The sequence below is a fragment of the Sycon ciliatum genome, chromosome 2, assembly GCF_964019385.1.
Source record: "Sycon ciliatum chromosome 2, ocSycCili1.1, whole genome shotgun sequence".
Taxonomy (NCBI): domain Eukaryota; kingdom Metazoa; phylum Porifera; class Calcarea; order Leucosolenida; family Sycettidae; genus Sycon; species Sycon ciliatum.
Genome location: NC_088644.1, coordinates 38,567,491 through 38,594,934, shown reverse-complemented (window position 1 = coordinate 38,594,934; position 27,444 = coordinate 38,567,491). Strand labels below are relative to the sequence as shown.

The window sequence follows — 27,444 nt, the reverse complement described above, 5'->3', positions numbered from 1 at the left end:
CTTCTTTCATTTCGTGAAAATTATGGATAATGCTGGATAGCTCCTTTAGTCTATGCAATAAAATAGTTGTTTTCTTCACACAGTACCGTAAAGTTTAAACAATATCCGGCCATGTTTGTACCGAACATTTTTTCGAAAGGTAATTTCTCAAATGTTGCCTTGAGTACATTCTCAGCAACATAGCAGGCCAGTTTCAAATAATTGGACTGCAAACTTGCATCGCTGGTTGTTGCAGCTCCATCACAGGTCGTATCACGGGAAATTGAGTCCAGCTTCACTTCTAGGTTGGGTGACACGTGATGGGCATCACTTCCTGCATGCTGGTGCATGTGACTCAAGAGCTCTGGCTGGCAAGCAGTTTTAGACTGCAGGTGCAATACAAGATTTTTCTGCGATGTGCTATGCATTGTGCATTGCATTTCTCGAGAGACACTTCACGCTATGTGAAAAAAAGAATTTCGCTCAATGTGGTATTGTGCATCATGCAATGCAACTTTCCCACAAAACTGGACTCAAAGCACCTTATAGCTGTGGTTCACAGCAAAGATTTTCCTATTTGCGACTCTTGGTTTAATCGGTGCAGTAGCATGCATGTGCCTGGTGATAGTGTTGCAATGGATCATAGTGAGGGCGTAGCAGTACTTGTGCACTGATAGTTGGTAATGGCATAAGTACATAACCAAGAGTGGGCAACTCGATGATCCCTCTGCCCACGGCAGAAAGTTTCATCACTTCGGTTTTTGTGGGCCATTGGGCTCACTAATACCATCATGCGTAGCCAGAGATCAAAACTTGTACATCACAGCTACGGTAGTTGAAGCAGAACAATGAACTGTGGATCCATGCCTACTGAACCTGATGAAACACTCTATCTACATGGCACATGTAGAAATATATGCGCGCTTGCTCATAATCATTGGATTTCGAAGCCGATCGCACCTTATGTTAGTAGTTGCACATTCTTAGCAGTTATGTAGTTTGATAATAAAGTTACGATAGATTATCAATACTGGTGGAAACGTTATGCTGGTTGCATATTCTGTACCCGGTGTGCCATGACCAGGTATGCTAATTCATCGGATATTAGCAAGTTTGCCTGCCTGCTGGGTGTTGTATCTTAGCTTCACTGTACTACAAATACAATAGGCTTAGTTTTCCTAAATTGCTTCTTTATAACATCCAGTTTGTTTTGCTGCAACCTTTTCATGTGTTTTGCAGGATTGTAGCCAAGGGTGAATACCATTATCATGAGCGAAGGTCTCTGAGAACTCATGTCTGAAGGCTGGTCATGTTGGCCCAACGATGACTTTCATTGCCTGTGTCCGCCACCTTCATACTGGAATGAACTGGAACATGTTCACTCTCTGTTTCTCATGTGGAAGGACGGAACAGATTGTTTGTCTGTCTCTGTGGATCACCGAAGGCTGAACAGTACAGTTGGAAGAATATTGGATCTCACGAAGTGACTGAATCTGAAGCGGCTGACATGCATCTGCACAGCGCTTTCTTTCTGAGATTTGCTTCAAGGCAGGTTATTGTGTACAATTTTGTCCACAGTATTCCTATATTTGCCAAACGTATTTCTCTGATAGTATTGTGACTACACACGCGCAATGATCTCTCCGTCATCAGTCTTTCGCAATGATGTGGCTCACTGACGACAGCGTGCATAGCCATAGATCAAAATGAGCAGCTAAGGTAGTTGAAGCAGAAGAATGGATCAATGCATCCTGAACCTGGTGTACTGCCTATATGCACCCTCAGTAGTATTTGTAACGTGTTAACTATGAAGTATCAACATTGCTTCTCTTCTATGTGGGTGGTGTGAGTGAATGTCAGATGGTCTGTACTGCCATGGCCGATGGTGTTCACTGGAAGATGTTGGGTTTGGCCATTGTGCCCTCTTGCAATATGCTGTTGCAGCCTGAAGGCAATGAAAAAGTTCGAATGCTGATCTGCTTTCAAGCGTAGAATGTTACATTATGTGCATTACATATTTGCATAATTATGTTTTGTACTGGAGTGTGAATGTGCGGCAAGTGCATGCACATGTAAGTATATCGCACTGCAAACAGCCTAAGAGTTCACGTGGTGTGTGATAAGTACACTTTTGGAAAGTGCGTGCACAGTCGAATCATGTAATGTTAAAACAGCCTTCGTGCTCCTCCCTGAATGGCTGCACAAGTAGAAATCTCCATCTTCCTTTGCTTCTTTTTGCTTGAGCTGGCATGGTGGTCGTAGAGTTGGAAATTGTCAAGTATGATAACAATTGTTGTTTGGTCTGGAGACAAGAATGCATTTGGATATTTGTCCCAGGACTGCATGGCTTCCCAAACTGCATGTTGAATGCCATAGATGATTATTGTTCGGTTCAAGAAAGGACTCGTGGGTCTGTCTGGCTATTGTGAGCTCTCGCTAGTCCATTTCCATAGCACTTGCTCTGGATTCACTCGCTGGAATATTCTCCAGTATAGAACAAGAAGTTTAGAAAACCTACTGGTGATATTAGTATGTTATACTAGTTTCTCCGCACTGTACCGCAGCTTTTGTTATCACACACATGCGGGTTATATACAGTAGTTTATCTACAATCCAGCATGATGTTCTTCCAAGAACGCCCCCGACCTAGGCCCTCGGAACGACGTTCTTGGGTGTGCAACATCACTTATAGTTCTAAATCTTAGAATTAAGCGCAGGATTTTAGTGATCACGGTTCCAAATGCATGTCATTGCACTCCGCCTTTGGGACTTATTAAACATGTCATTGCACTCCACCTTTGGGATTAATTAAGAGCTGCATGCATGCCAAAGCTTGTCATAAAAGAAGAGCAGACTTAAATAGGCATCTTGTACGCATGATTTCTAACATGTAACATCCCTGCCGAAGAGCGTTCTTCCATACTACAGTAGAGTCAAGCGTCCAAGAACGTTGTGTCCAAGAGGTTAGCCTTGGGTGTTCTTATTTTTCAGCCATCCGGCTGCGCTCTTGTAGCATGTTCTTAGAAACAATCATGTTAGGATCATAATTATGTATCCCGAAAGCTGCCGGAAAACCAACACCGCCATTCTTTTAAACTTTAGGCGGTGGCGTTCTTAGCATTTCAGGCTGGACATTCTTGGGCAACACGTTCTTCGGCGCCCGACTCTGCTGTAGTACTGTACATGAAATACAGCTACTACAACTGTAGTAATATAGAATGCCGATTATCCGAATGATTGACTGTCCGAACTGCTCAGGCTGCATGGCAGTAGGCTGTCATCAACATGCATCCCATGATAATTTCGAGGAGCTGGAGTGTGTGCCAAAAAGAATGAGAAATGAAAGTATGCATGAGGAAATGAGTATGTTTTAGATGAGTGTTTTCCCACGCCCTTATCCGAACATACATGCACTCGATCGCCATAACCCCTGGCACACAGCACACAGCTTCAGAACCTGAGAGAGTATGATATGGGTATGTCACAAGTACTCCCAGGTCCCGAAGCTTTCGTCTCAACAAAGGATCATAATCGACGACTTGTAATGAACTACATGTTGGTGGTATTATACCGTACTTGTTTACATTCAATTTAGGAATGAGTTTAAAGCATGAGAACTATCCACAGCAGACATTCTCACTGTTCGGAGTTGCCAAAAAAGTGGTGCATGTACAAATCAGGGATGGGTACAATACCAACATCTGAGGTGAGTCTATCAGGAAAGTGAATGTCGTCCACTCTATAAAATGGGGTCCCTCAAGAAAGATGCGATTTTGCAGCCATGGACGTTTCCAGCCAGGTGACTGTATATACAGTGATCTAAGTTATGCAAAGCTTGACATGAATGATTGGCTGGACACGTCAAAGAGAAGGAAGAGAGAAGCAGACCAACCTTACACCAGCTGAGTGTAGTGGCCCAAAACAACAAACTAATTCTGTGTGGCCTTAGAGGAGCTGGGCAAGACGTGTACAGTGAATTCAACAATACAGTAAACGTGGGAGAAGAAGTGACAAGACTGAGTATGATACACTGTGCCAGCACAGTGCACATACTAGTGCAACTGTTGGTGTAGTTGCAGTTGGCTCACACAAGCAGGTCACTCGATTGTAGATACACAGAGCGCATTCTACATCATACAAAACATGTTGAGCTAGGCAGCAGTGGCTGGCATTTACCAACATACACCAATGCCAATGCGCGGCTTGAGCAAATATTACAAGCCTCGGAACACCCATACGCCATTTTAGAGACAGAACAAGGCGATGAGTAAGCACCAAAGGATTATATGAATAGCGGCCAGGCAATAATTCAGGCCACTGCTGCTAATCAAGGACTAGTTACTAGTACTAGTATGTTGTCAGTGTACCCTGAAACGATGCAATCACAGCGAACGTGATACATGCACATCATGTTGCCTGGTTCTTGGTTAAAAGTTGTATCCTCAATGCTTGAGGTTTGTGGGGTCCCTCCAGCTTCTCAGAGTCCTGCACAAAAAAAGATAAAAGCAAGTGCAGGTAGAATAATAGTAAGCTCACATAAAACCTCTTCGTCTTGCTAACAAATTTCGTGATTAAATCCACAGCATGGGAACGAGGCTACAGGAAAAAAAAGTTCAACCATAATAATGCAAAAAGGCAACTTTAGCTAATCATATTTTTGGCAGCAACACTATACTGTTTGTATAGGAGAGTTGGCTTGGTGCATTCATGGCAAATGCACATTTTACTTGGGCATTCATTCCCAGTAGCCCTAATGTCTTCTAACAGAGTGCACAAGGTACTGCATATTCGGCGCATATTTTATTTTCGGCTATTAACGGCCTGTGCATTTTTAATTCGGAAAGTGGTGGACATCACACAACTGAATTGTAAATAAAAGGGGGTTTGTCAACTGACAACCGCATACTTTTTCGACATCACTAATAAAAGAATTTTTCGTCCAGCGCATGCGCCAGGAGTGAATAGCAACTGAATAGAGCGGTTGTCATTTGACAACCCCCCCTTTTATCTACTAGAGGAAACGCAAAAGGTAACAAGATTACGTAACCCAAGGTGAGAAGGCACTGAACGAACTGTCAACCTACGAATACAACCTCAGTGTAACAACGTGCTCTTTCTGCTTACACAAGCAGAAAGAGAAAGAGCACGTTGTTGCACTGAGGTTGTATTCGTAGGTTGACGCTTCGTTCAGTGCCTTCTCCCCTTTTATTTACTGGGTATTTGTAGCCTAAAATTCGTTTTGCAAGGTTCAACGTGACAGTGCATACAGGCATCAGCAGTACAGGCTGAAATTTCAATGTGGCCGAGATGTGTTTTTGCCCTGGGGAGGCTGCAATTTAAAAGCGTCGGAAATTTGCATACTTTACAACACAGTACTGAGCATGCGGTGAGCTGATCACGAAATGAATTGGACGTACTAATAATGCTAAGGGATTCGGGGGCGCATCAAAGGGGTCAGCACCAAGGAATGGGATAGATTTGTGCCCAGTTCGGGTATGTATATTGGGTATAGAACGGAAATTATTGGCTAAGCCTTGGGCGACTCCTACCAGTATTGCCACCAATGGCCCATGGCTGCTGATCTCTGTGATAGAAATGAGACGTGTATGTGAAACCAAAATACGGCTTTTCAAGATGTACTGTAAGACATGTTATTATAACGAGTCGCACATTTAACGATTGTCCAAAATTCATAGGTTAACGAGAAGATATGTTAACGATCTTGCAGTATTCTGCCATATACACACACAGCATATATGAAGCAGTACGGCCTCAATGGATCTATTATAACGAAGAAATGTCATCCGTTAAAACGTTAGATTTGCTTCCTCGTTATATATACATGTCTTACAGTATGTGCATTTTGTGAAGATCTGATCTAAGGGACACCTTGTTGGGTCTTGCCAACATTCAATTATTATGATGTTCATATCTATGCATGAATTATAAGCAAGAATCAATAACCCCAAGAGTATGCAGCTTTGCACATGGAGTCTGCCACAACACGTTGACCAAAGTACATGAACCTAGACACGAGCTAGGGAATCAGCTGAGCTGCTGCTTCATTTATGATCTGCTATAGTTTCCAGTCTCCATGGAGATTTTTCTTGGAGACGTCGAATCTACAGTATTAGGTGTGGAACTATTGTACTAAACCGCAGGAGATAGAATCTATTCAGCTCGGACAACATTTCACTACGTACGGAAGGAAGTACGCCGATCAAAGCTTGCTACACTCCCGTTTAGTCAACTTAACGGCCCAGATAATGCTTGGGTCATGAACTCGTCGCTGTTGGTCTTTCGAGGGTGCCTGACAATGGTTGTTAATGCACAGTACCAGCCGGGCCAAATGACAAGATCAGAGACATAGATCTTCCTAGTTCAATTGCTGAAACGTGACTTGTGCAAACGTTACGTAGCAAAAGGAACTGTACTATGGCACTACACGCCATTCACAATAATCAAAAATGCCCACTTGACAAAACAGAATTTCATCAACGGAGCCCCGGGATTTTTTTCTTCTGTACATAATATCAAGAGTACATAACCCCCCAGAGTGTGCAACGCCTGATCCAGCTCTGTATACAGGTATAGGGTCTTGGTCGAGCGGAATCGGATCTTTGCGTCATAATACCATACACATCTGAGGGGAACCCGGGGAGTCGCGGGTACTCTTGGATCAAAAACAATGGTGCCCTGCCTCGAGACCGGCCTTGAGCTGGTGTGGAGTGTACGCATGACATCAGAAGATCCGATTCCGCTCGACCAAGACCCTATGCAGAGCTGGATCGGCGTTGCACACTCTGGGGGGTTATGTACTCTTGATAATAATTATGCATTATGGAGTCATAGCATAAATAATAATAAGGGAGACGGCACGGTAGGCTTTCAGCCTAAACGAGGGCCAGCTGGGCAGCTCAAAAGAGAGCTCTATGCACTATTGGCAGAGTGGTATACATGAATAGAGAGTGACCACCCAGTGCGTGAAGCTTTTCGTGTCACCCTAGAAAATTTCCAAAATTAATAATGTGGGTTCAACCCCGGGCTGCCAGTGACAGTTGCCCTTACTGCCTTAGGGGCAAGTGCGATACATACATGCTCGCATATAGCATCGCTTGACTGACCCATGCTTGGGGCCAGTGGGTCAAGTCCGCGATCACGAGTTGCATAAACCACGGATCATGTAGAATCTCCATGGATCCAATCTGTGTACTGTAAAAGCAGACATTTTTGATGGTGTAATATTTTCGGAATTCTCCAAAATCGGTGGTTCGGTGGAGGGAAATTTTCGGTAATACCCGCTTTCCAGGTAAGGGTGCTAGCACTACTAAGTAGTACCGAAAAATTTCGGTGCATTTTTCGGTAAAAATTGTCGGCACCGAAGTTACCGAAAATAAAACACCACTGAAAATTTCCGCTTTTACAGTACATCATTTTGGGTATCATGATCTCGTGTTGTTTCCTTGGGTGCTACGACTCCCTGACATGCATTGATCCATGGCACGGTATGATTTGGGCGATTTCAGCCAATCAGTAGACGTTCTGAGAGGGGTATATTCAACGATACACCCCGCTCAGTTCACATGGGTCGCGCCAAGAGTGAATATTGGAAGGAGTCTTGGGAAAGTGCCCTGGGAGAAATGGATTGCACCATTCTATACATGTACTGCATTCCCCATAATTTCCTCGTGCTATATCCTCGGGAAAATATTTAACGTATACCCTTCACATACTCATAGAATAATCCAAACGTATCTGCAGTCAACCACGGGTATAACAACCCACGGATAGTGAGACTATCTTCAGACCTAGTAACAATATAGCCGTATATTTTCAACCCCGTGAATGACGCCAGCTCCCAAATAGCAACACTTTTCTCATGCCCGATCAAGGGTCGTTCGTTACTGGCAAAGTTAGCTGGACATCTTGTCATGTAGTCATTATTACTTCAAGCAGGGACAATGAAATACACCCCGCCCCCTTTCCTGCAGAGGGAACAGTGCTGTGTCCAGGTTCGCATGCAGCATGGAGGTGCTACTGCTAGTAAGTCACTGGCCTATTTTCTCTTGTGGATCGATGTACAGTGCGTGACAATGCTTCCATAACGTTAGCGGTGGTGGTGGTGGTGGTGGTGGTGGCGGGAGCATACTGCACTGCAGGGCATTACAGCACTGGCGTACTATTATTTTCTCTTGCAGACGTGCTGTGCACGACAATGCTTCTATAGTGATGGACTGATGGTCACGGTGATGGTAGTGGTGGTGGTGTGGTGGTGGTGTGGTGGTGGTGGTGGTGGTGTGGTGGTGGTGGTGGTCACAGTGGTGGTGGTGGTGGTGGTGGTGGTGGTGGTGGTGGTGCTGCTGCTGCTGCTGCTGCTGCTGGTAGTGGTGGCGGCGGTGGTAGTTGCGGTGGTGGAAGCATTCTGCACTGCAGGGCATTAAAGCAAGCTCGATTGTGCATGCATGGTGGCGGTGGGAAAGAGGAGCCAAGGAAAGTGTGTACATATTTTTGTTGAAAGCACGAGAATTCAAAGAAAGCTGGCTGCTTCCTCTATTTCCATGATCGGCCAGTGCCTACAGCACGAACAGTACATTGTAATACATGTATGTGCATAGACAGACAAATAAACACTAACCTGAGCATGGGTACCGCTTGTATTCGTGGTCAGGAAAGTGAAAGTACGAACGAAGGAGAAGAAGATTGTTGACCATGGCGAACAACTGCATATCCAGAGGGCACACGGCTTGCCAGAATGGGTCGGCTACATCTTCGCTAATTTTCTATCCTAACAACATTCAGCTTCGAGGTCAAGGACGACGGCATTTTTGGAAGGAAATTTCGAATTTTGGAGAAGAAGCTTGCTTTCGGAAAAATGTTCCTTTCACGCAAGGCAGCATGCCAGGTCAGGCGTGTGAACCAGGTGAACTGTGTCGGCAGATCCACGTTTACGTTCCAGGCCGACAGTTTTTTGACCAAGCCGTGAATCGCCCTCGCTCTGACTCGCCCGGCTACGAAGGAGTAATTTTACAACTCTTCAGGCCAGCTACAGGTCTCTGATGCAGAGCTGCAAGTGACGGATATCGGTCATTTGCAGCCACTACTAATAGTACTAAGAGCCTCCTGGTCGTTGCAATCTGATACATAATATACCTCCAGCTGAGACTGTTCAACATTTTCTTCAGACTTCGTAGCTCACACTTCCTGTGAATCCACACATTATTAGGGAGGTTTCGCTCTACGTAATTACGTATGAAAATCCGTATGTCGTACGCGCCGGGGAGCGAGGGCAGCTTTCATACGTAAATCTCTCTACGGATTTCCGTAGGAAAGCTCTTTCCTACGTTGGGTCCTCCGTAGGACTTTTTGAAATATTTTTCGCATTTTCCGCATTTGTCCATGGCAACGTTCAAGCCGCGCGAAACACAACGTACACACACCGTACACCACGTGCAAAATAAGATGGAAAACGCTGTTTCGGTTCATGGTGCATGCGGTGGGCGCATGCAGCCAACGCGTCTCCAAAGCAACAACGCATGTTTAGCAGTCGTGGATAAATCACGTAGAGCGAAACCCAGCAGCTCTGATTTTTACGTATGAAAATTCCGTGCAGTTCCTACGTTATTTTCATACGTAATTCCGTAGAGCGAAACCTCCCTATTATTATTATTATTACCGTAAAGTACCGCCAGAGCGCCCCACCATCTCGTCCTTTCGTGGCCGCCTTGTGGAGGTGGATTCCTGTCTGTAGGTCATACGACACGGACCTTGTACAAACATTGCACATTGTGCAGTCAATCCGTACCCAGTTTACCTTCGAGCTTCACATAAAAGCATACCAAGTGTGACCTTAGTACACGAAGGTTCTCACATCGTACAAACTTAGTAGCATTCTGCCATACGATTTTCTTCCCTTGGCTGTGAAATCAAGGTGGGGCGCTCTCGCGAGACGGGGCGCTCTGGCGGTACTTTACGGTATTATTATTATTATTATTTGAAACTCGGGTATTGAGCCAATAATAAAAGTAGAAAGGAAAAGGACATATGGAAACGAGTTAAGAGTAACTCTCCACCACCTAGGTGTCAGGACGTCGAATGTCTCAGTACTCTGTCAGTTTTGTGCCTAGTTGTTGCACTTTCTGACTGTATTATAGTATCTAGTTACAGTGGTGGAGAGTTACTCTTAACTCGTTTCCATATGTCCTTTTCCTTTCTACTTTTATTATTATTATTATTATTATTTTAAATTTTGAATAGGGCAATCCCCACAGGCCTAAGGCCTTTTTACAGGGTACCCTATGTGGTCACGTACAGATTTGCGGAATAGTGAAAGCGAGGAGCAAGAGCGAATGTCAGCTGGAAGAGAATTCCAGCGGTCAGAAGCCAGAAAGCTCAAAGCGAATAAGCCATAACGAGTGCGTGCTTAAGCAAGTGAATCTATGGACTGGGAACGTGTACGGGCAGCTGTGTGTGTTATGGCAGAACGAAGGCAGAAGCAATCAGAGAGCGGCAGAGTGCTACACATGCCATCAAGAGTACATAACCCTATTTGTTATGTACTCTTGATGCCATCAAGAGTACATAACCCCAGGTATGTACTCTCGATGCCATGTAGGGCCCGAAAGACAAGAATATACAGTTTAAGCTGATAGCGCAGTGCAATAGGAGCAAGGCCATATCTGTTGCATTTCGAACACTGCGCTTCCCATGATAACTCACAGAATGGCTAGCACGACTTGAGTTGAATTTTAGCAACAGTATGATTACTGAGATCTCATGTCACTTATTGTATTTAGGGATAGTTCAGAAGCGTGACAGACGAACTATTCTATCATTTCCTGGGGCTATTATTTGAATGCCACAACTTTCAGAGCTAATTTTTTGGTCTTCATGAAAAACTGGTACAGTATTGTGAACTTGATTCCGCTTCTTTCAAGGAGCTGAAATAATTGAAAAGAAGTCCCGAAAAAAGAGAAATTTGGCCCGAAAGTCACCCCGTTATGGACCGTGCCTTATGACTCGCGCCGTTCGACGTTGAAAGTCGCAACGACTGCTGCATGTCGTGTCGTACGAATCGTACAGGATTTACAGCTCACCCCAGCCCTCCAGCCCTCCCGACAAGCCCTTGATTTTACAGAAGGAAAATCGTATGGCAGAGTGCAACGAAGTTTGTACGATGTGAGACTCTTACATACTACAAGGTCACGCTTGGCAGGGTTTTGTGTGGAGCTTGTGTCCGCTCGAAGGTACGGATTGACTGCAAAACGTGCAATATGTGTGTAGCTTGCAAGGTTCATGTCGTATGACCTACAGACAGCAGACCACCTCCACAATACGACCACGAAAGGATGAGACGGTGGGGCGCTCTGGCGGTACTTTACGGTATTACACACTCATGGCCAAGGCCAATCAAGGAGGAGGTGAGGGCGATTATAGCCAGCCATGGCAAAAGAAAGAAAGAAAAAGAAGAAAGAAAAACAAGTGCAAATCAGAACAACAACAATAAAAGAAGAGATTGGGCTGCTAATCAAGTTGTATCAGGTTTAAACGTTTACGGGAAATGGTCCGAGAGATCACGAACAAAGGCAGAAATGTTTTCACATGATTGCATTTTTTGGGGAAGCGAGTCCCATAGCTAATGAAAACAGGCGAGCGACTCATTGAGTTATTTCTTAAGCGCATTTTGAATATGCATTGGGGCCTTCAGCAGTTTAATCTGATGGATAAATCTACAGCAGAGTCTGTTAATTATGGTTTGTAAAGGACAGGTTTTGCATTGGGAATACAGAATTGTTAATGGGGTGTGGTGTGAACTTCTTTCGCAAGGCCGGTGGCAGCCGGAAACGTTTTAGAACGAGGTTTCCCGTAACAGCTAAACAGGCCGAGCAAAAGGGAGTCGCAATACCCAAACAGGTTTGGGTATGTGACTCCTTTACTCTGTACTAGTAATAGTATACTACTGGTGCAGCGGCACGAATACATTTCAGAGAAAATTAGGTTCTCGCATCCATATTCGGACATGGGCGTCCTGTCAGGGATCTCCATCTCCACCATCCTGGTTCACCCACCAACTTCTGCAACCGTTTGAAGCAGATATGCGTACCCAACGGTCTACGCATTTTGCGGATGCCCAAACAAAAAGTGACTTCAAGTCAAGCGTACACGAAGAGGTACAACAGTCGATCGGTACGCCTCCAGCCCACGTCGCTTTGCGAGCGCACTTGTACGAGGATGGCGATCCACAGCCGCAATCTGTCCCATCCGATCCGATGGCGTTGTGCCTGCTGTGGCGAGGATCAGTGGAGTCGTACAGTGGAGCTCGGCGAAGTCAGCACCACCGCTTTTCTGGTTTCGGAGCTGAAGTCTGTGTGAAGCCGGGTCTCTGCTTTTGCAAGTCTTCGTGCTGTGCTTGGCCGGCAGTGTGTGAGGGAGAAACGAATTCTGACGATATCCCGCCCTTGCTAGTACAGTGTTTTTGTGAAGGACTGCTTTCCTGAGTGGAATCGGCACCCCTCTGGAACGGACGAGTGCTCACAGCCTCCGTCCTCAACTGTATGTTGTTGCTGCTGTGTTGGACGTGAGGTTATCCCTGGGGGACCTTCGGCAGCCAGAGCAAAATGCCCGCAACAGGAAGTGGCGAGGGTGGCGATGGCGACTCCAAGGCAAAACCCACCTATAGCACTAGGTAGGTGTTCTTGTCAATGCAAACCCAGAGAGGGATGGAGATAGGGGTGTGGGTCTGGAACAAACAACTCAGTGAGCCTCATGTCTATGCTGGTCCGTGTGCCCTCTGCTCCACAGAGTGTTCAAGAAGGCCGCGCCCAATAACAAGGTATGCAGTTCGATTTCAACTGTCGATTTTGATTGTTTCTAGGATCTCATTACAATGGCTACTTACTCTATGGCTAGCCAGGCAGGCTGGCAAGTTACCGGATCTGCCGCCCACACTTGCAGCAGAAAAATACCCTCTGCGAAGTCATGATTGTGTTTATTCTGTGTATTTTTAGTCCTGTGTTTGCTGATAATAGCATTGCAGAATTTTCTCATAAACGGGGCTCACAACTGGTCCTGTTTGCTGTGAAAGCTTCGAAAGGCATGCTTGTTATGATCATGCCACCTGTTCGTGGCAAGGATCGTTTCAGTGATAACATCTTCCCAGGAAGCTTTGTGGGCTGGTGACAGTTTGCCGACAAAGCTGTCAGGATGAGATTGGGAGAGGTGTGAAATTCCTTCCGTCTTTGGTTCACAAGTGTGGGGACGAAATGAACTATCCGACGCACCGACTAAGCAGTTCATGCACAGCTTTCACAAGAGTCTCTGAAATGTCTAAGCTCGCCTCGTTATCAGAAACCGTGGTTTACAGATTTTCGTGTCGAAAACAGTTCGAAGTTTATGTTCTTCCTCATCTGACCGGTCAACGGCATGGCAAGCCATCTTCAAAGCACTGTGACAAGGCGTAGAACTACTCGGATTGTCGGAAGCTCGCGAAGTACGACGGCCTGTGGAGTCAAACGCGCAAATCAAGTAAAATTTGAATAATTCACTCAAATGTCCTCTGGTCATGCTTGGCGTGCTAACGAGTCAGTGTTGAATGCACATGTATTGTATGGCAAATACTAGGCTGGACTTTTACGGGCTGCATGTACCGGTGCTCAAGGGAACTATTACTTACTGTTGGCCTCCCCCTAGGCCCTGGCACCAAATCTGGCAGGAGGATATCTGCAATTTGGGGCACCTGTATGTAATATGTCTCATATCAATCTCTTCCTGTGTGCTCCATACATACCTTGGCACATTAGTATCAAGAGTAGATGAACAAGAGTGTGCAACTCCGGATCTCTTCTGCACAATCTGCAGATAACCCCGCCCGCGGCGGAATTTTTGTTGACGTCACCATTTTTCAGAGAACGCGCATTTTGCCGGAGAGCAGTGTGAGAGCACGTGCTGGGCACCGACCTTGTAATGTAAAGCCCGACCAAGTGCACGAGGCAAAACTTTCCAAAAGACTCGCAGCACGTGCGTCGTCGAAAAGATCACGTCAAGAAAAAATTCTGCAGCGGGCCAACCCATCCCGGAGTTGCACACTCTTGATTATCTACTCTTGCTTGTATGTAATACGTCTCATCTCTTCTTGTGTGTGACATGCAGATCACTGCATACCTTGGTCGTCGCGACTTTTTCGACACTGGAGAGAAAGTCGACGTTGTCGGTAAGCAGAAACGTGTGCACTGTGCTGTCTTTGGGGATGTCAATAAGAGTGTACTTGGAGTGCTTGGTTGACACACGTCGTGTAGTAATATACTTCCCAACCAGGTCGGACTCGTGACAACACTGGCTTTTGGATTCACGTTGGATCCGTTTTTCTAGGGATCCATACACGGTTGGGTTACGCATGCATTGGTTGTGACTGGACTGGGCCACGCGGCTGGGAGCCTACTACTGGCAGTGCAGAAAGAAAGTCCGCATACCAGCATGCACCGCAGGGGGACTACCCACACGATATCATACTTTGGTATGGTCAGAGGGGATCCAATTTGATGCAGAAGTCGTTATTTGTTTACTTCATCGCGTTCAAGCCCTCTATGACTGACACGGGGCGTAGCTCGAGTATGTATTAGGGAAGTGGGCAAGAACACACGCACGCACTCTTTGTTCAGGATGTGGAAATCCACATGTGTGGGCCACGTGGCCTAGAGATCTGAATGTGCGATGTCCATGATTCATGGCATGAAGCCAAAATCGGGTGCGGGTGCTAGGGTGTTGGAGGCAGAGTTGCATTACCTGACCACTCCTACGTTCCATGAACTGCAACACACACTGGCCTCTGCATGCCTTTCTGGGACTGAGCCAGGCTTTACTCTGAAACAGCAGTGTACACCTCCATTTACAAGCTTGCAATACACGAGAAATTTGCTGCATGAGTATTTTAGTGCGCTAACCGTGCCCCCCCCCCCCCCCCCAACAGGTGGATAAGCTATGCCCCTGTTTGAGTTGTCCAGTTATACAATGTCGTTGAAGCATTAGACCCCAAGTTGTAATTCGAATCTCCCGCTAAGACCTCGTGACAGTAATGCACATGTGAGCGTGGTACATCGTGTTAAAATGGATTTCTGTAGACCTCTTACCGGGATCTACCATATTCGGACACAACTCCCTCAGCAGTCAGCCGCTAGGCCCAGTGCAAGATGTTCAGTAATCTGGAGTCAGGACCTGAGTATATTCGTGGCATGCAAGTGCTGGTCAAATATTGTGATGACGGAACAGTAATGGGGTCTGGCCGAATGAGAGGTTGTGTAGTCAATGCATGTGCTGGAATTCCGTGATTGCAATGGATGCTGCATTGTGTGTGTGTGTGTGTGTGTGTGTGTGTGTGTGTGTGTGTCTCTCTCTCTCTCTCTCTCTCTCTCTCTCTCTCTCTCTCTCTCTCTCTCTCTCTCTCTCTCTCTCTCTCTCTCTCTCTCTCTCTCTCTCTCTCTCTCTATCTCTCTCTCTCCCTCTCTCTATCTCTCTCTCTTGCTCCCTCCAGACGGTGTTGTACTTGTCGACAGGGAGTACATGAACAGAGAAACAGGATGGAAAGGTATGACTGGTGCACTTATATGTGTGTTTATGTGGTGCCAGGGTCCACATACTTTTTTATTTTATTCTAATTCAGCCACCCATACTAGTATCCGGTATTTAATACCTTCAATAGGGGTAAACACAGTTATACAGTTGAATGCAATGATACTTAGAAGTAGGACACACTTCAGGCTCTTGAATATTTTGAAAGTTTTCACTAGTATACTTTCATGCCTTTGAAATAGAGGCAAACTCAAATGGACATGGACAGTGTGTGACCCATACACATAGAAACTTATTAAAAAGTAATGCGGAAAAGGTGCAAGTGTGTGTAAACCCAAGACGCGTGAAGTGCGATGCAACAAACACAGCAACAAGTGAGCAAAACTAACGAGTTGTTGACGACCTACCTAACGGCTTTTAAAAGCTTGAATCTAATCTGCTTCTGTTGACATAAGTTAGGTTTCTTGGTGTGAATATGAACAGCTTCTTAGGGTGCGTTTGGTTGGTACGTTCTAGAACAGGATCGAACAGCTGGTGCACATGGAGCAGCCTCATGCCAACCAAACGGTACTCCAGAAACAGAGCACATTTTTGTGGAAACATGTGCCAAACTTGGTGCGCGCGCGTGCATTCTTCAAAATGTGTATGGGTCACCATTGTCACTTTGTACGGTACAACGAGTCCAACCCAAAAGCGTATGCACGTGATCATTTGGGACCAAAATCGATGTTCCCGCCAGGTTTCACTGTGAAAAAGTGAAACTGCTCGGTCTGCTCCGGCCTCGAGGCTGGAGCAAGCAGAACATGTTCTGGCCGACCCAGAACAGGTGCAGTCCCAACCAAACGCGCTGTTCTGGTGAATCCTGTTCTAGCTCGTACCAACCAAACGCGCCCTTAAACATTCAACAACTTCACACTGCATGCACGTGACAAAATAGAAAAAAAACAATCATCTGAGTACACCGCGTGACATTCAGCATGTTCTAACAAATGGCAAGCAATGGACGAATCATTCTTCTCTTCATACTTTGATTTTGCCTGTATTTCACCTGATGATAAGGCATGAAAGTATACTAGTGAAAACTTTCAAAATGTTCAAGAGCCTGAAGTGTGTCCTACTTCTAAGTATCATTGCATTCTTGTCTGCAAGGAAACAGCTGAATCCCACGACGGCTACCTTGATGTTGGCAATGCTTTTTCTGCACCTTGTCCTTAACCACTTAATGCGGTGTAGTGAGATCATTTCTGTAGCTGATCGAGTCACCTTTCCAAGATTCCTTCAATTTCCCTTCCCTCTCCCGGGGGGGGGGGGGGGGGGGGGGGGAAGGAGGAGGAGAAGACCCACGTGACCAGCTTCTGGCAGCGAGCAAGTACAAGCGTGGGCGGGTGACTGTGTGCCATGTAGTCTCATAGTTACCTATAAGGCATATGCTTTCACCTCTGCAATTCATCCGCTGTCTAGCGACCTGTCTCCAGCTGATGTTGTTTTCTGCCTTCTTTTCCTGCCTCTGTGTTGCAGTGTTTGTGCACCTTATGGCTGCCTTCCGGTAAGCATCGAGTCAGCCAAATGCAATGGTCATCAAGTATTTATAGCTTTTAAGAAATTGTCCTGGGCATGCTCAAGTGCTGGATACCCTTTTTGAAAGATTGGATATGGATTTCTCTGCTCCAGCGATATACTGTCTACTTACACAGCTTCTGTGTGCCGGTGTGCGAAATCCCGTAGGTGTATTCGTGCCTGGTTGGGTGTTCAATGTGTGCTACGCATGTGCATTCAACCTGTATAGTCTGAAAACCAATGGAAAGCAATCACTTTTCCAGCATCATCACCTTGGATAGAGGAAATGAGTGGCTAGATCTTCTTCCGAAACATTTCGGGACATCTGTACTAGGCCCAGGCAGATTCTCCTGGTTCCTCTCCACTCAGCATACCTGGAAAACTAGGCATGCATAGACCAGGTGTATGTGCATCGCTTATTTCGTCCAGAAAATATGTACGGGTTGTGTCACAGCGACATTGTGCACACGGTGTATTTGCTGGAGATCCAATGCCTTCGTGCAGCGTGTACCTCTATCCAGACTGTCCTTTGTTGAAGCTCTTCGCCTCTGTTTCTTGTGCAATGTAGGTATGGCCGTGAAGACCTGGAATCCAGTACTGGATTAATCTATAAAAAGGATATTTATTCTGTGAGTAGTTGACATGTGCCTGACACCTCTGTCGAACGTTAGCTAGCTCATTGTTCGTAGTGATGAGTAATGGCTGACTCTCATTGATAAGAGGAAGGAGAAGTGTTAGGAGGCATGACTATCGGTCCACCAATGTAACTAGATCGTATTTTACTGTTTAACCTTAATAGCTGGCGAGACAACAAGGCACTAAAACCCGTAACATGTTGTCCTTCCCCTTATCCATGAAGGCAATTGTCTTGCCGTCCGAGTTCAAGTGTCTCGATGCTTGTTTAGTTTTCTTTTCTTTCTCTTTCCTCAGCATACTCTGGGATTGAACAATATTCTGGCTACGTTTCTGCTTTGCTCCATGCTCGTGACTGAAGAGCGGTTGTTCTTTTCACTCCTGTTTGTTTCAGAAATATTTCCAAGTGTATCCTCCCCTTGAAGAGAACAAGAAGATCACACGCCTGCAGGATCGCTTGATCAAGAAGCTTGGTGACAGTGCTTACCCCTTCTTGTTTGAGGTAGGGTACGCTATGCTTCATTCGAAATTGATGGAGGCGCACAGTCCAGTAGATAAAAAGCCTGACCGAAAGTATTCTGCCTCCGATTTGCTGCATGCCTAACTCACAGCAAATGGTTATGTTGCATATTGCACACAGCCATCAGTCTCTTTGGACACAGTTTAGCATGCCAAGGAGGAGTGAAAGTAATGATCTTTGAAGCAAGCTACCCAAGTGGGTGATGTATGCCAGGCTGCATATCACCGTTCAATGACATCCTCCTTTTTTGTAGTGTTACTTCTTCAGTCAGGATTGATCGTGCCACCGCAGTGATTCTAAACGTTTGTTCTGTTTTGGTCTGACTTTGTCCAGCTTCCCCGTCATTTAGCAGCATCCGTCAGCATCCTGCCGGCTCCGAATGAGAATGGAAAGGTAATTTACTATATTGAACTGGGACACATGAACGGCCATGTAAACATTCTTCAACCGCCTTTAAAAAAAATCAGGCATCTAAGATGTACGAGCCTGGCTCTGCGATAAATTTTAGTATGCACTGTCAGCATACGTGTACAGTAGATTGAATTTGGCCTACCGGCACCAAAGGGTTAATAACAATGTATACTTCAGAGCTGAGCTGAGCTCCTCTGCATCCTCAATCAATTGACTTAGTAAGCGCATGCAGAGTCCTCTTCAAAACGTAATCAACCTTTGGAACAATGATCTTTGATCGTGCGGGAGGAAAAGTGTTTCACATACTCACGAGTTTGAAAGTACTCACGAGTTTGAAAGTACTCATGCAGTCACATGGTTACTGTAAAGAAAGACATTTTCGCTAGAGTTTATATTTCGCTATTTTCGCGACCATCACAAATTCGCGAATATAAATCGTCGCACACTGCTCTGTACATTGACTGTAGACAGTACACAATGGTACAAGATCCAAACGAAGAGATACAATTGCAACAATTTTTCGTCATGAACGAGCGCAATTCTTGAAACGCGAAATTTGCGCGCCGCAGAAATTTATCGCTTTACAGTACTAGGTGTGAAGATAGTGTTGTTATCATGAGATTGGCTGTAGTACATTGTACAGTGTAAAACCTATGGTTGATAAATATGGTGGTAAAGACACACCTGGCAATATGGTGGTAAAGACACACCTGGCAATATGGTGGTAAAGACACACCTGGCAATATGGCGGTAAACACACGCCTGGCAATATGGCGGTAAACACACGCCTCCCCACACACGCCCTCTAGGCTGCAAAGTTCTTGCACAGAGCTCTCCTTCTCACCACCATCACAATCAGTTCGCGCCTGGCGCCTAGTCGATGCATGGTTGGCGGTATCCGGCATAGCAGGCCGGTACATCAAGTAGTCAAGTAGTAGTATTTATCAACCATAAGTACACCTGCTGTGCCGTCTTCAACTTCATTGTAAAAACCTGGTGTATTTTTAGAGTATAGACTGAGAAATGGGTTGTAGACCTCGTATTGACTAGGGCCTGCACTCTCCAGAGACTTGTGCACATTGTGCTATCCTCCGCTCCTCTCTTGTTTGTGACTGTCCATGTCGCCATGTCTCTTTTGTATCCTTGCAGCCGTGTGGCGTGGACTATCAACTCACTGCCTTTGTTGGCTTCGGCAGCGACGACAAAGTCGACAAGAAGTATGTACTGTCTTGTGTGCCGCTTTAGGAATTCTTTGCGTTCCCTTCTTGCCTTTTTCTTGGCTTGGCTAAGTGTTGAACAGTTCTTTCCTTAGTGCACTTTAAGTGACTGCTAAATGCACTGGACTTCCTCACCTCCTCTTAATCTATTCTGCTTTCTTTCTTGCATCATTTCAATAGGAATTCTGTTCGCATGGCCATCAAGAAGCTGAATCTTCTTAGTGATAATCATCGAAAGCAGCCCTCAATTGACCTGAAGAAAGACTTTGTCCTCAGCAACTACCCAGTGTGCATTGAGGCACGACTCGACAAGGAGGTCAGTGTTGCAGCATCTCTGTTGACCAGTGCATGTATGCTCATACATGTAATGCGTTGAGCTCTCCAAGTCACCATCGTAAACCGCTTACTATATGTAGCTTGTTTTTCGATTTTGACAGCATGTTACAAGGCGAGGACGCGTAGTGCTCCTGACTACAACCATAACCCGGTTGGCAGGGTCCCGGTCTTGCGACCATTTGAACCGTATTGGGAAAACCCAGGTTCGGACCCTCATTACTCTAGGGGTGTGTATGTAACATGCTGTGAAAATAGAAAAACATGTTCAACTACCCAGCAAGGCTTCTGTGTATATACTATATGTAGCTTGTAAGTCTCTGTTTGAGAGAGATTTTCAGCACAGCAGATTTTGTAGATTTTCAGTATAACCTTGCCACTCGGCCGTGTCCTGCAGTCGCATAGTATGCTGTGACTGCCCTCTTTGGTTATTACCTACCATAAGGCGGTTTGATCTAGCAGTGACCGCACAGGAACACTAGTACAAATGTACACCGCAACAATCTGTATGTGTTGAAGTGGAGAATCTGCTCTAAAACCTCCCATCGGCACTGTATTCTTTCCCAGCTCTATATCCATGGCGAGGAGATCAAGCTTTTCCTCAACATTGACAATCGGTCATCCAAGACCCTAAAGAACCTTGTCGTTGAAAGTAAGCCTACTTCACGTTTTAATACATCAAAACCCTAAGTTTTCTTTATGTAGCGACACACTATATGTGGTATGTTGTATTATGTTACTCCTTGTTTATGAGCAACTCCTGTCTGGAGTGGACCTTCTAAGCCACCTGCGGCCAGGGGCGTCTGTATTTGTCACCACTCTATCACGAGTGCTCAAAATGCATGGTGATGGGTGCAGCGATCTGTACACTCACAGGTCAAGCATCTCCTGCATGGTTGCGATAAATAGCAACAAATATGGACGACCCCCCCTTGACAGTTTTGTTCTGTGTACTTTGCACTCTTTTCACCCCGTGCAATCAAGCAGTATGCCGAAATCACGGTCGGTGGCATCGAACCCCCATTGACAGTTTTGTTCTGTGTTCTTTGCACTCTTTTCACCCCGTGCAGTCAAGCAGTATGCCGAAATCACGGTCGGTGGCATCAGCGCCGTCTACAAGTCATTGGTTGCGCAGATTGACTCAGAGTAAGTGGTGTTCTGCTCAATACAATCATCCTGGCATCGAATCTGCACAGCGCAATGTGCACTGTGCTACACTTTATACTATGCATCAAGTTTTCCCTGGGAATATGCTCCAGCCAATTTTTCCATGTGGCCGACAAGACAATAAGATACATAGTAAACAAGGTCGGCTTGTATGTGTTTGGGCCAGCATGGCTTGGCAGGTTTTCATTGAATGTGTGTCCCTCGTAGTGTGGACTGGCCTTTCTGAGGCTGTCCACCAAGCCACTGATTTTGCCTAGCAATACATGTGAGTCCCCGTCCACCCAGCTATCAGGAATCTTCTGTATGTTTTATGTTACGGTTTGTGAAGTGCTCTGCGTTCTGATCCGGTGTGCGTGTTGTTGTATGTGCCTGTGTAGGGTCGGTTTCCCCGTCAATCCCAGCAGTCATATGTCACAGACTTACTCCCTGACGCCGTCGATGGACTGCAATACACGGGTATGTGCGTCTGGACATATTATCCTCATTTAAAGAGAATCTCAATGAGGGAGGACCATTCCTGGAAATCAGTTGAGGAGATTAATGCCCTTTCTTTTTTTCTTCGCTTATTTCTAATACGCAATTGACTCGGGTTCTCGTTTGCTGCCTGTGTGTTCCTGCAGCAAGAGACTAAGCGTGGCTGTGCCCTCGATGGTCAGTACAAGGTTGGCGAATCGAACTTGGCTGCATCATCCGTGTAAGTCTCTCTCTCTCTCTCTCTCTCTCTCTCTCTCTCTCTCTCTCTCTCAGAGCCCCTGCCGTTCTTCGAGTTGTCTTGAGTTATATTTCTCCATATAAGACAAGGTCCATGGTCTGCATGTGCGCATGTGGGTGTATGTGTTGCTGAATGTATTTGCAGGATGAGTGAATGTCCCACTCCAGAAATGAAAGAAGCACAGGCCATCGTGGTACAGTACAAACTCAAGGCTAAGCTGACCGTTGTCAGAGGAACGTGAGTAGTTTTGTATTTTATTTGTATTTATGGGTTCTCCACAGGCCTTAGCAGGCTGGCGGCGGCATGTTTTGAGTACAAGGCTCGTACTAGTAAAACGTTTTTGCCGTTTACACGAGAACGAAACGGAACGAAAACGATTGAAAAACACTTTGAGGCCGTTTTTCGTTTGAAACGTTTTTGAAACGTTTTTCAGCGTTGTCGTGTAAACGCTCTTATCAAAATCTGTGGAAGCGTATTCTTTTGAAAACGTTTTTCAATCGTTGTCGTGTAAACGAGGCCTAAATCGAGGGAGTCTCCACAGTTGCACTCTTTATATTACCAAGAGTACATAACCCCCAAGAGTGTGCAACTGCCTGCACAACCTCTATGCTGTGCTGCGATGGCAGAACTTCACATCGCGTGACATGGTTCAAAAGGTTATGCTGGCAAACAGTGCAAAGTGACCACAAGAGAGTTGTACCCAAAGCTGGGCTGCGTACAACCCTGTATTTATCATGCACAGAGTGCAAATAATGTGTACGGGTTCATCACTGATGTGAAGTTCTGCCGTCGCAGACCCCATAGCTGGAGTTGCACACTCTTGGGGGTTATGTACTCTTGATATTACCAAGAGTACATAAACCAGAGTGTGCAACTCGGGATGGTTCCTGTGGGAGCGTAATTCGTGCACTACGTCATTTCTGACGGCATGGTAAGCCACAGGTACGGTGAAAAGTTGCGTAACCAGTCGCGGTGGTGCAGTTCACTGAGTTTGTCCTGATTTCGGTTTTTTGAGACGGATAGCCTGGTGACTTTACTTGTCGGTGGATGTACACAGTCACACAAAACACCGAAGTCCTGAAACAGGACGTCTAAAATCAAGCAAACTTGGCTGATTTCCGGGCTATGAAACATGAAAGTTCGGCTGTACGCAAGTCGCGGCTTGGCTGATCTCATCAGGGTGACGTAGTGCACGAACTGCGCTGTTTCAGATCTGATATGCACAGTTGCACACTCTGGTTTATGTACTCTTGATATTACTGGTATTGTTGTCGCGCATGTACAATGTTGGCCGACTGATCACGCCCCCAATCCCAAATAACGAGGTTCGTTTCAGGGATGACAAAACCCTTTTGCGACGACCTCCTAAAATAGGTTCTGTTTGACATCATGCCTGGGTCATGAGTCTACGCCATCGTGTGTTCATGTGCCTGGGTCAGAAGAAGTCTGCAGTATCATGTGTTTCTAGTTCTATTTTCTGTGCAAGGAAGAGAATCTCTATAGATGTTGGGACTGTTGAAAAGAGGGTTGCAAACTGCCCATAGATAGGTGCAAAGTGTCACATCACCTGGATAACCTCTATAGATGGATTTCGGTAAACATCGTTAGAACGACGTCAATCCCGTTGCCTAGGAGCTGTCCAATCAGCGACTTTCCCGTCAAGGACCTTTTACCTCATTGCTAGTAGTGCAAATCTGCCCATGAAGGGTGTGCGCCGTCCAAAAAACCTGTTAACATGTTATGGATTTTTATACACTCCGGATGTCTAATTGGCTTGAGGTGTCTTCCAAATATAGGAGGAAAAGTCTCTCCCCCCCCCCCCTTAGTCTTTTGATGATAGTGATGTGAAATCCATGTACAGAGTTTAGGTGACTCTGTGAATTGTATGCTCTTGGTTGTAATCACCCGCGTACTATCCTCATCCAATCTCCTTCTTGTGTTGGTCCTGTGCTCAGTGATATCAAGTTTGACCTGCCATTCCGCCTCGCACACAACCGTCCCACTGAGCCCGTGTTCGTACGGAAGAGTGGCGAGGGTGCCACACCGCAGTACGTCAGCGTCAACCAGACCGAGGCTGCTAACCTGATGTCCACTATGAGCGAGTACACCTCACTCAAGAAGCCCACTGCCGCCAGCTCTTCAAGCACCAATGTAGCGTCGTCTGATGTCTACGCTCAGCCAAAAAAATTGAATGCCGAGAAGAAGGGCTCAGCTGGTGGTAAGTTTCCATCTATAGTCTCTGCCCCTGCTATCAAGACTGAAGTGAGGCTGCATCTAGTTATAAACTTTTACATTTACCTCCCTGCAAAACGAACTCCACATGATGCATTTTGTATAAAGCATGTGCTTTCCGCACGCATGCTTTGTACAAATCATGAATTCTGAGAAGGTGACGTCAACAACCCATTCCGCAATGGACCCGATCAGCTGCGGAGTTGCACACTTTTGTTGATCTACTCTGGCTTGTGTCTATTCAAGACTTCTGCAGAAAAGGTCTCTGAAAATCTGCACGGGTTTGGCAGTACATTACAGGTTTGGATGTGACAAGAAACCACCTCTCTCTCTCTCTCTCTCTCTCTCTCTCTCTCTCTCTCTCTCTCTCTCTCTCTCTCTCTCTCTCTCTCTCTCTCTCTCTCTCACTCTCTTCCTCCTCCTCCTCCTCCCCTACCTCTCTCTCTCTTCCTCTGTGTGTGTTTTGCCTGCGCAGGTCGTATCTCTGCACCGCCTTCCGCTACGTCAGCAGTGACTGTGAAGCGTCCAACATCCCAACCCTCCGCTGTGCAGCCACAGCAGCAGCAGCAACAACAACAGCCTGCTGTCGCTAACGACCTCATCGACCTCATGTAGGTGTTGCTGCTGTTGCTAGTAGAGTTAAGACAGTACATGTCCACGTGCTCAATGTGTATGTTAACACGCCAGTATCAATATGGGGTATGCCAGTTCATACTGAATTGGGCGAATAATTCTTAGGCGGCAGGGTGCGTTGAGCAGCTCGGTAAGATCGTGTAGCTGGGGGGGGATATTATAGTATTTTTACTTCATCAAGCAAACAGGCATGATGTATTCTCACTGGCCAGGTGCTGGCTCTTAACAAAAGGTCGGGATAATCGATCGTTTGGCTAATCATTGTATAGGTAGTTGAACAACAAGGGCAAGCAAGGCTTGTTAGTCGCTACTCAGAGTTTCATGCTTTCGCAATCATCAGGCAAGGATTGGGTACTGGCCATGCCGGTATATATGCCAGGAGAGGGTGGGTCTTGTAGCGCTGTGTGGAAAGCTGTGTGTGAATGTGGGGCGGTGTAGGTTTCAGGGCTAGCGGTGTTATTTTGGGCAGGAGGCTGTGTCCAGAGGGTGTGGTAGGTAGTCGATGTGACAAAGACATCCGATCCTCTTTATTTCACATGTTTGTGGACCAAGGTACTGATGGCACACAGCTCTCCAACTACATGTACCGTTCTTTATGGATGCATTTTAGCGCAAAGGTTTGTGGACTGGTCATGATAGTCTACAAAACAACAATCTGCACAACTGGCTCATGCTGCATGCAGTATTGTATTTGTTTGTACGGGCATGAAAGTGTGATCTACATACTGCAGGGCCGGTTTGAGCAGAATTTGTTTGTGTAAAGTGCGGCTCTAAGCCTGGCGAAGATTGTTGGCTTTATGGTTTTGGTTTTTTGGTCAAGATGGCTAACGTTGTGTTCCAGTGTGTTAGTAAGTCTGTCAAATCGCTGTGAAGTTGCCCCAAAACACTCTAATGTACTTCTCCTGCGAAGTACATGCTAATGTGCTTCTCCTGCGAAGTACATGTCCAGCGCGACGCCATGCTTGGCTCTGTATGCATGTCTGTGTCGTCACCACAGGCCTCCAGTCGCCGTAGGGGGGAGAAGTAGCAATTAAATATTTGATACTGCACACGTATTTGTAATCAGGAGCCAGAGTAAAGATGGAAGATGTCTAGTGATAGCTCCCTTCCGTGAGAAACAGTCAGTACATGTATCTCATTTTCCTTTTGTATATTTTTGCGTCTCTGTTCTGTAATTTTGCCTGCAGGATGTTTGATCCAACGAAATCTGCCGCCGCCGCTCCTGAAGCCACTGATTACGCTAACGTCACACTGGATCCGCTGTTTGGACGTGGTGCACCCGCTGCTCAAGCAGCTCCTGCTGCTCAGCAAATGGCTCAGCAAGCACCCGTGCAGAACTTCATGCAACAGCAGCCGCAACAGCAGGCTTTCGGCCAACCCCAGCAGCAGTTCATGGCACAGCAACAGCAACAGCCCTTCGGTCAACCAGCAGCGCAGGCATTCATGCAGCCTGCTGTCAATCCCTTTGGCGCCCAGCAGCAGCCGCAGCAGCAGATGTTCATGCCAATGCAGCAGCAAGTTGCCGGTATGCAGCAGCCAGTTGCTGGTATGCAGCAGCCAGTTGCTGGTATGCAGCAGCCAGCTATGTTTGGTGCTCAACAACCTTTGCAGCAACAGATGTCTTCTTCGAATCCCTTCGCCATGCAACAGCCGCAGCAGCAGCAGCAACCATTCATGGGCCAGCAAAACTTTATGGGAATGGCCCAGCCTCAGCAACAACAGCAACCGCAGCAGTTTGGTGCCGGTTTTGGTGCATTTGGCGCCCAACCGAATATGATGCAGCAACAGCAAAAACCCAAAGCAGCTGGCAACGATGACGACTTCTTCGAGGAGTTTGTGAATATGAGAATGGACGGAAGTGAGGCGTAGAGGTTCAACTCACTTGTATATATTTTGAAATTATTTGTACTGCAGCCATGTAGATGTACCGGCACGTCACATGACAGCTACATGGTTATGTATTTTTAATTTTGATCATACATCTACAATCAACATAATCATTGTGTTGTCACATGTTATTGTGGCTTTAAGGCCGTCATGACTCATCACACTACATTATCTGACTCCCGTTTAACGTCTACGTCTACGGTAAAAAATATCCGAAACGGGTGGTCGTGTCGTCAAACTGGAACAGTTCTTGACTCGCACACGCCGTCACGTCTTTGGAGAAATTTGAAAAATGAAACGCACTGTGTCTGCTGTACAACACTGTCTACACATGGCAGTGTCGAGGTAGATCTACACATTCCCTTTTGTACTTGACGGTCAAACCCCATCTTCAAGTGTACTAGTGTTTTAGTATTGTGGTGCTACAGAGGAGCATGGTTGGTGTAAGCCAGTGAGCCAGCCCTATGTGCGGGGCTCCCTGATGTAAGCTCTGTGTACTTATAACCGTCCGCGGTCCCAGTTGCAAACACAGCGAGCTCAAGGTCGGGGCAGTGCCGGGGTCATCAGAACTGGGAGCGTAGCCCAAGGCTGTAGGCGTGTGA

General features: G+C 46.2%; 1 protein-coding gene across 2 annotated transcripts; it reads left to right on the top strand.

Annotated features, from left to right (window-relative positions):
- Positions 1-12,303: 12,303 nt before the first annotated feature.
- LOC135809996 (uncharacterized) lies at positions 12,304-27,238 on the top strand. 2 transcript variants are annotated; one of them, XM_065323450.1, is made up of 18 exons: positions 12,304-12,661; positions 12,778-12,808; positions 14,125-14,185; positions 15,503-15,556; positions 17,059-17,086; positions 17,666-17,726; positions 18,125-18,232; positions 18,584-18,643; positions 19,811-19,878; positions 20,059-20,194; positions 20,779-20,863; positions 21,282-21,357; positions 21,756-21,834; positions 21,999-22,072; positions 22,235-22,327; positions 24,046-24,308; positions 24,798-24,933; positions 26,143-27,237. In XM_065323450.1, the coding sequence occupies exons 1-18, from the start codon at positions 12,594-12,596 to the stop codon at positions 26,822-26,824; spliced, it is 2,163 nt and encodes a 720-aa protein (XP_065179522.1). In that variant the 5' UTR covers positions 12,304-12,593; the 3' UTR covers positions 26,825-27,237. The 2 variants fall into 2 exon arrangements, with proteins under 2 accessions (XP_065179522.1, XP_065179521.1); XM_065323449.1 differs by lacking the exons at positions 12,304-12,661; positions 12,778-12,808 and adding an exon at positions 13,286-13,500 and having other exon boundaries at positions 26,143-27,238.
- Positions 27,239-27,444: the final 206 nt, after the last annotated feature.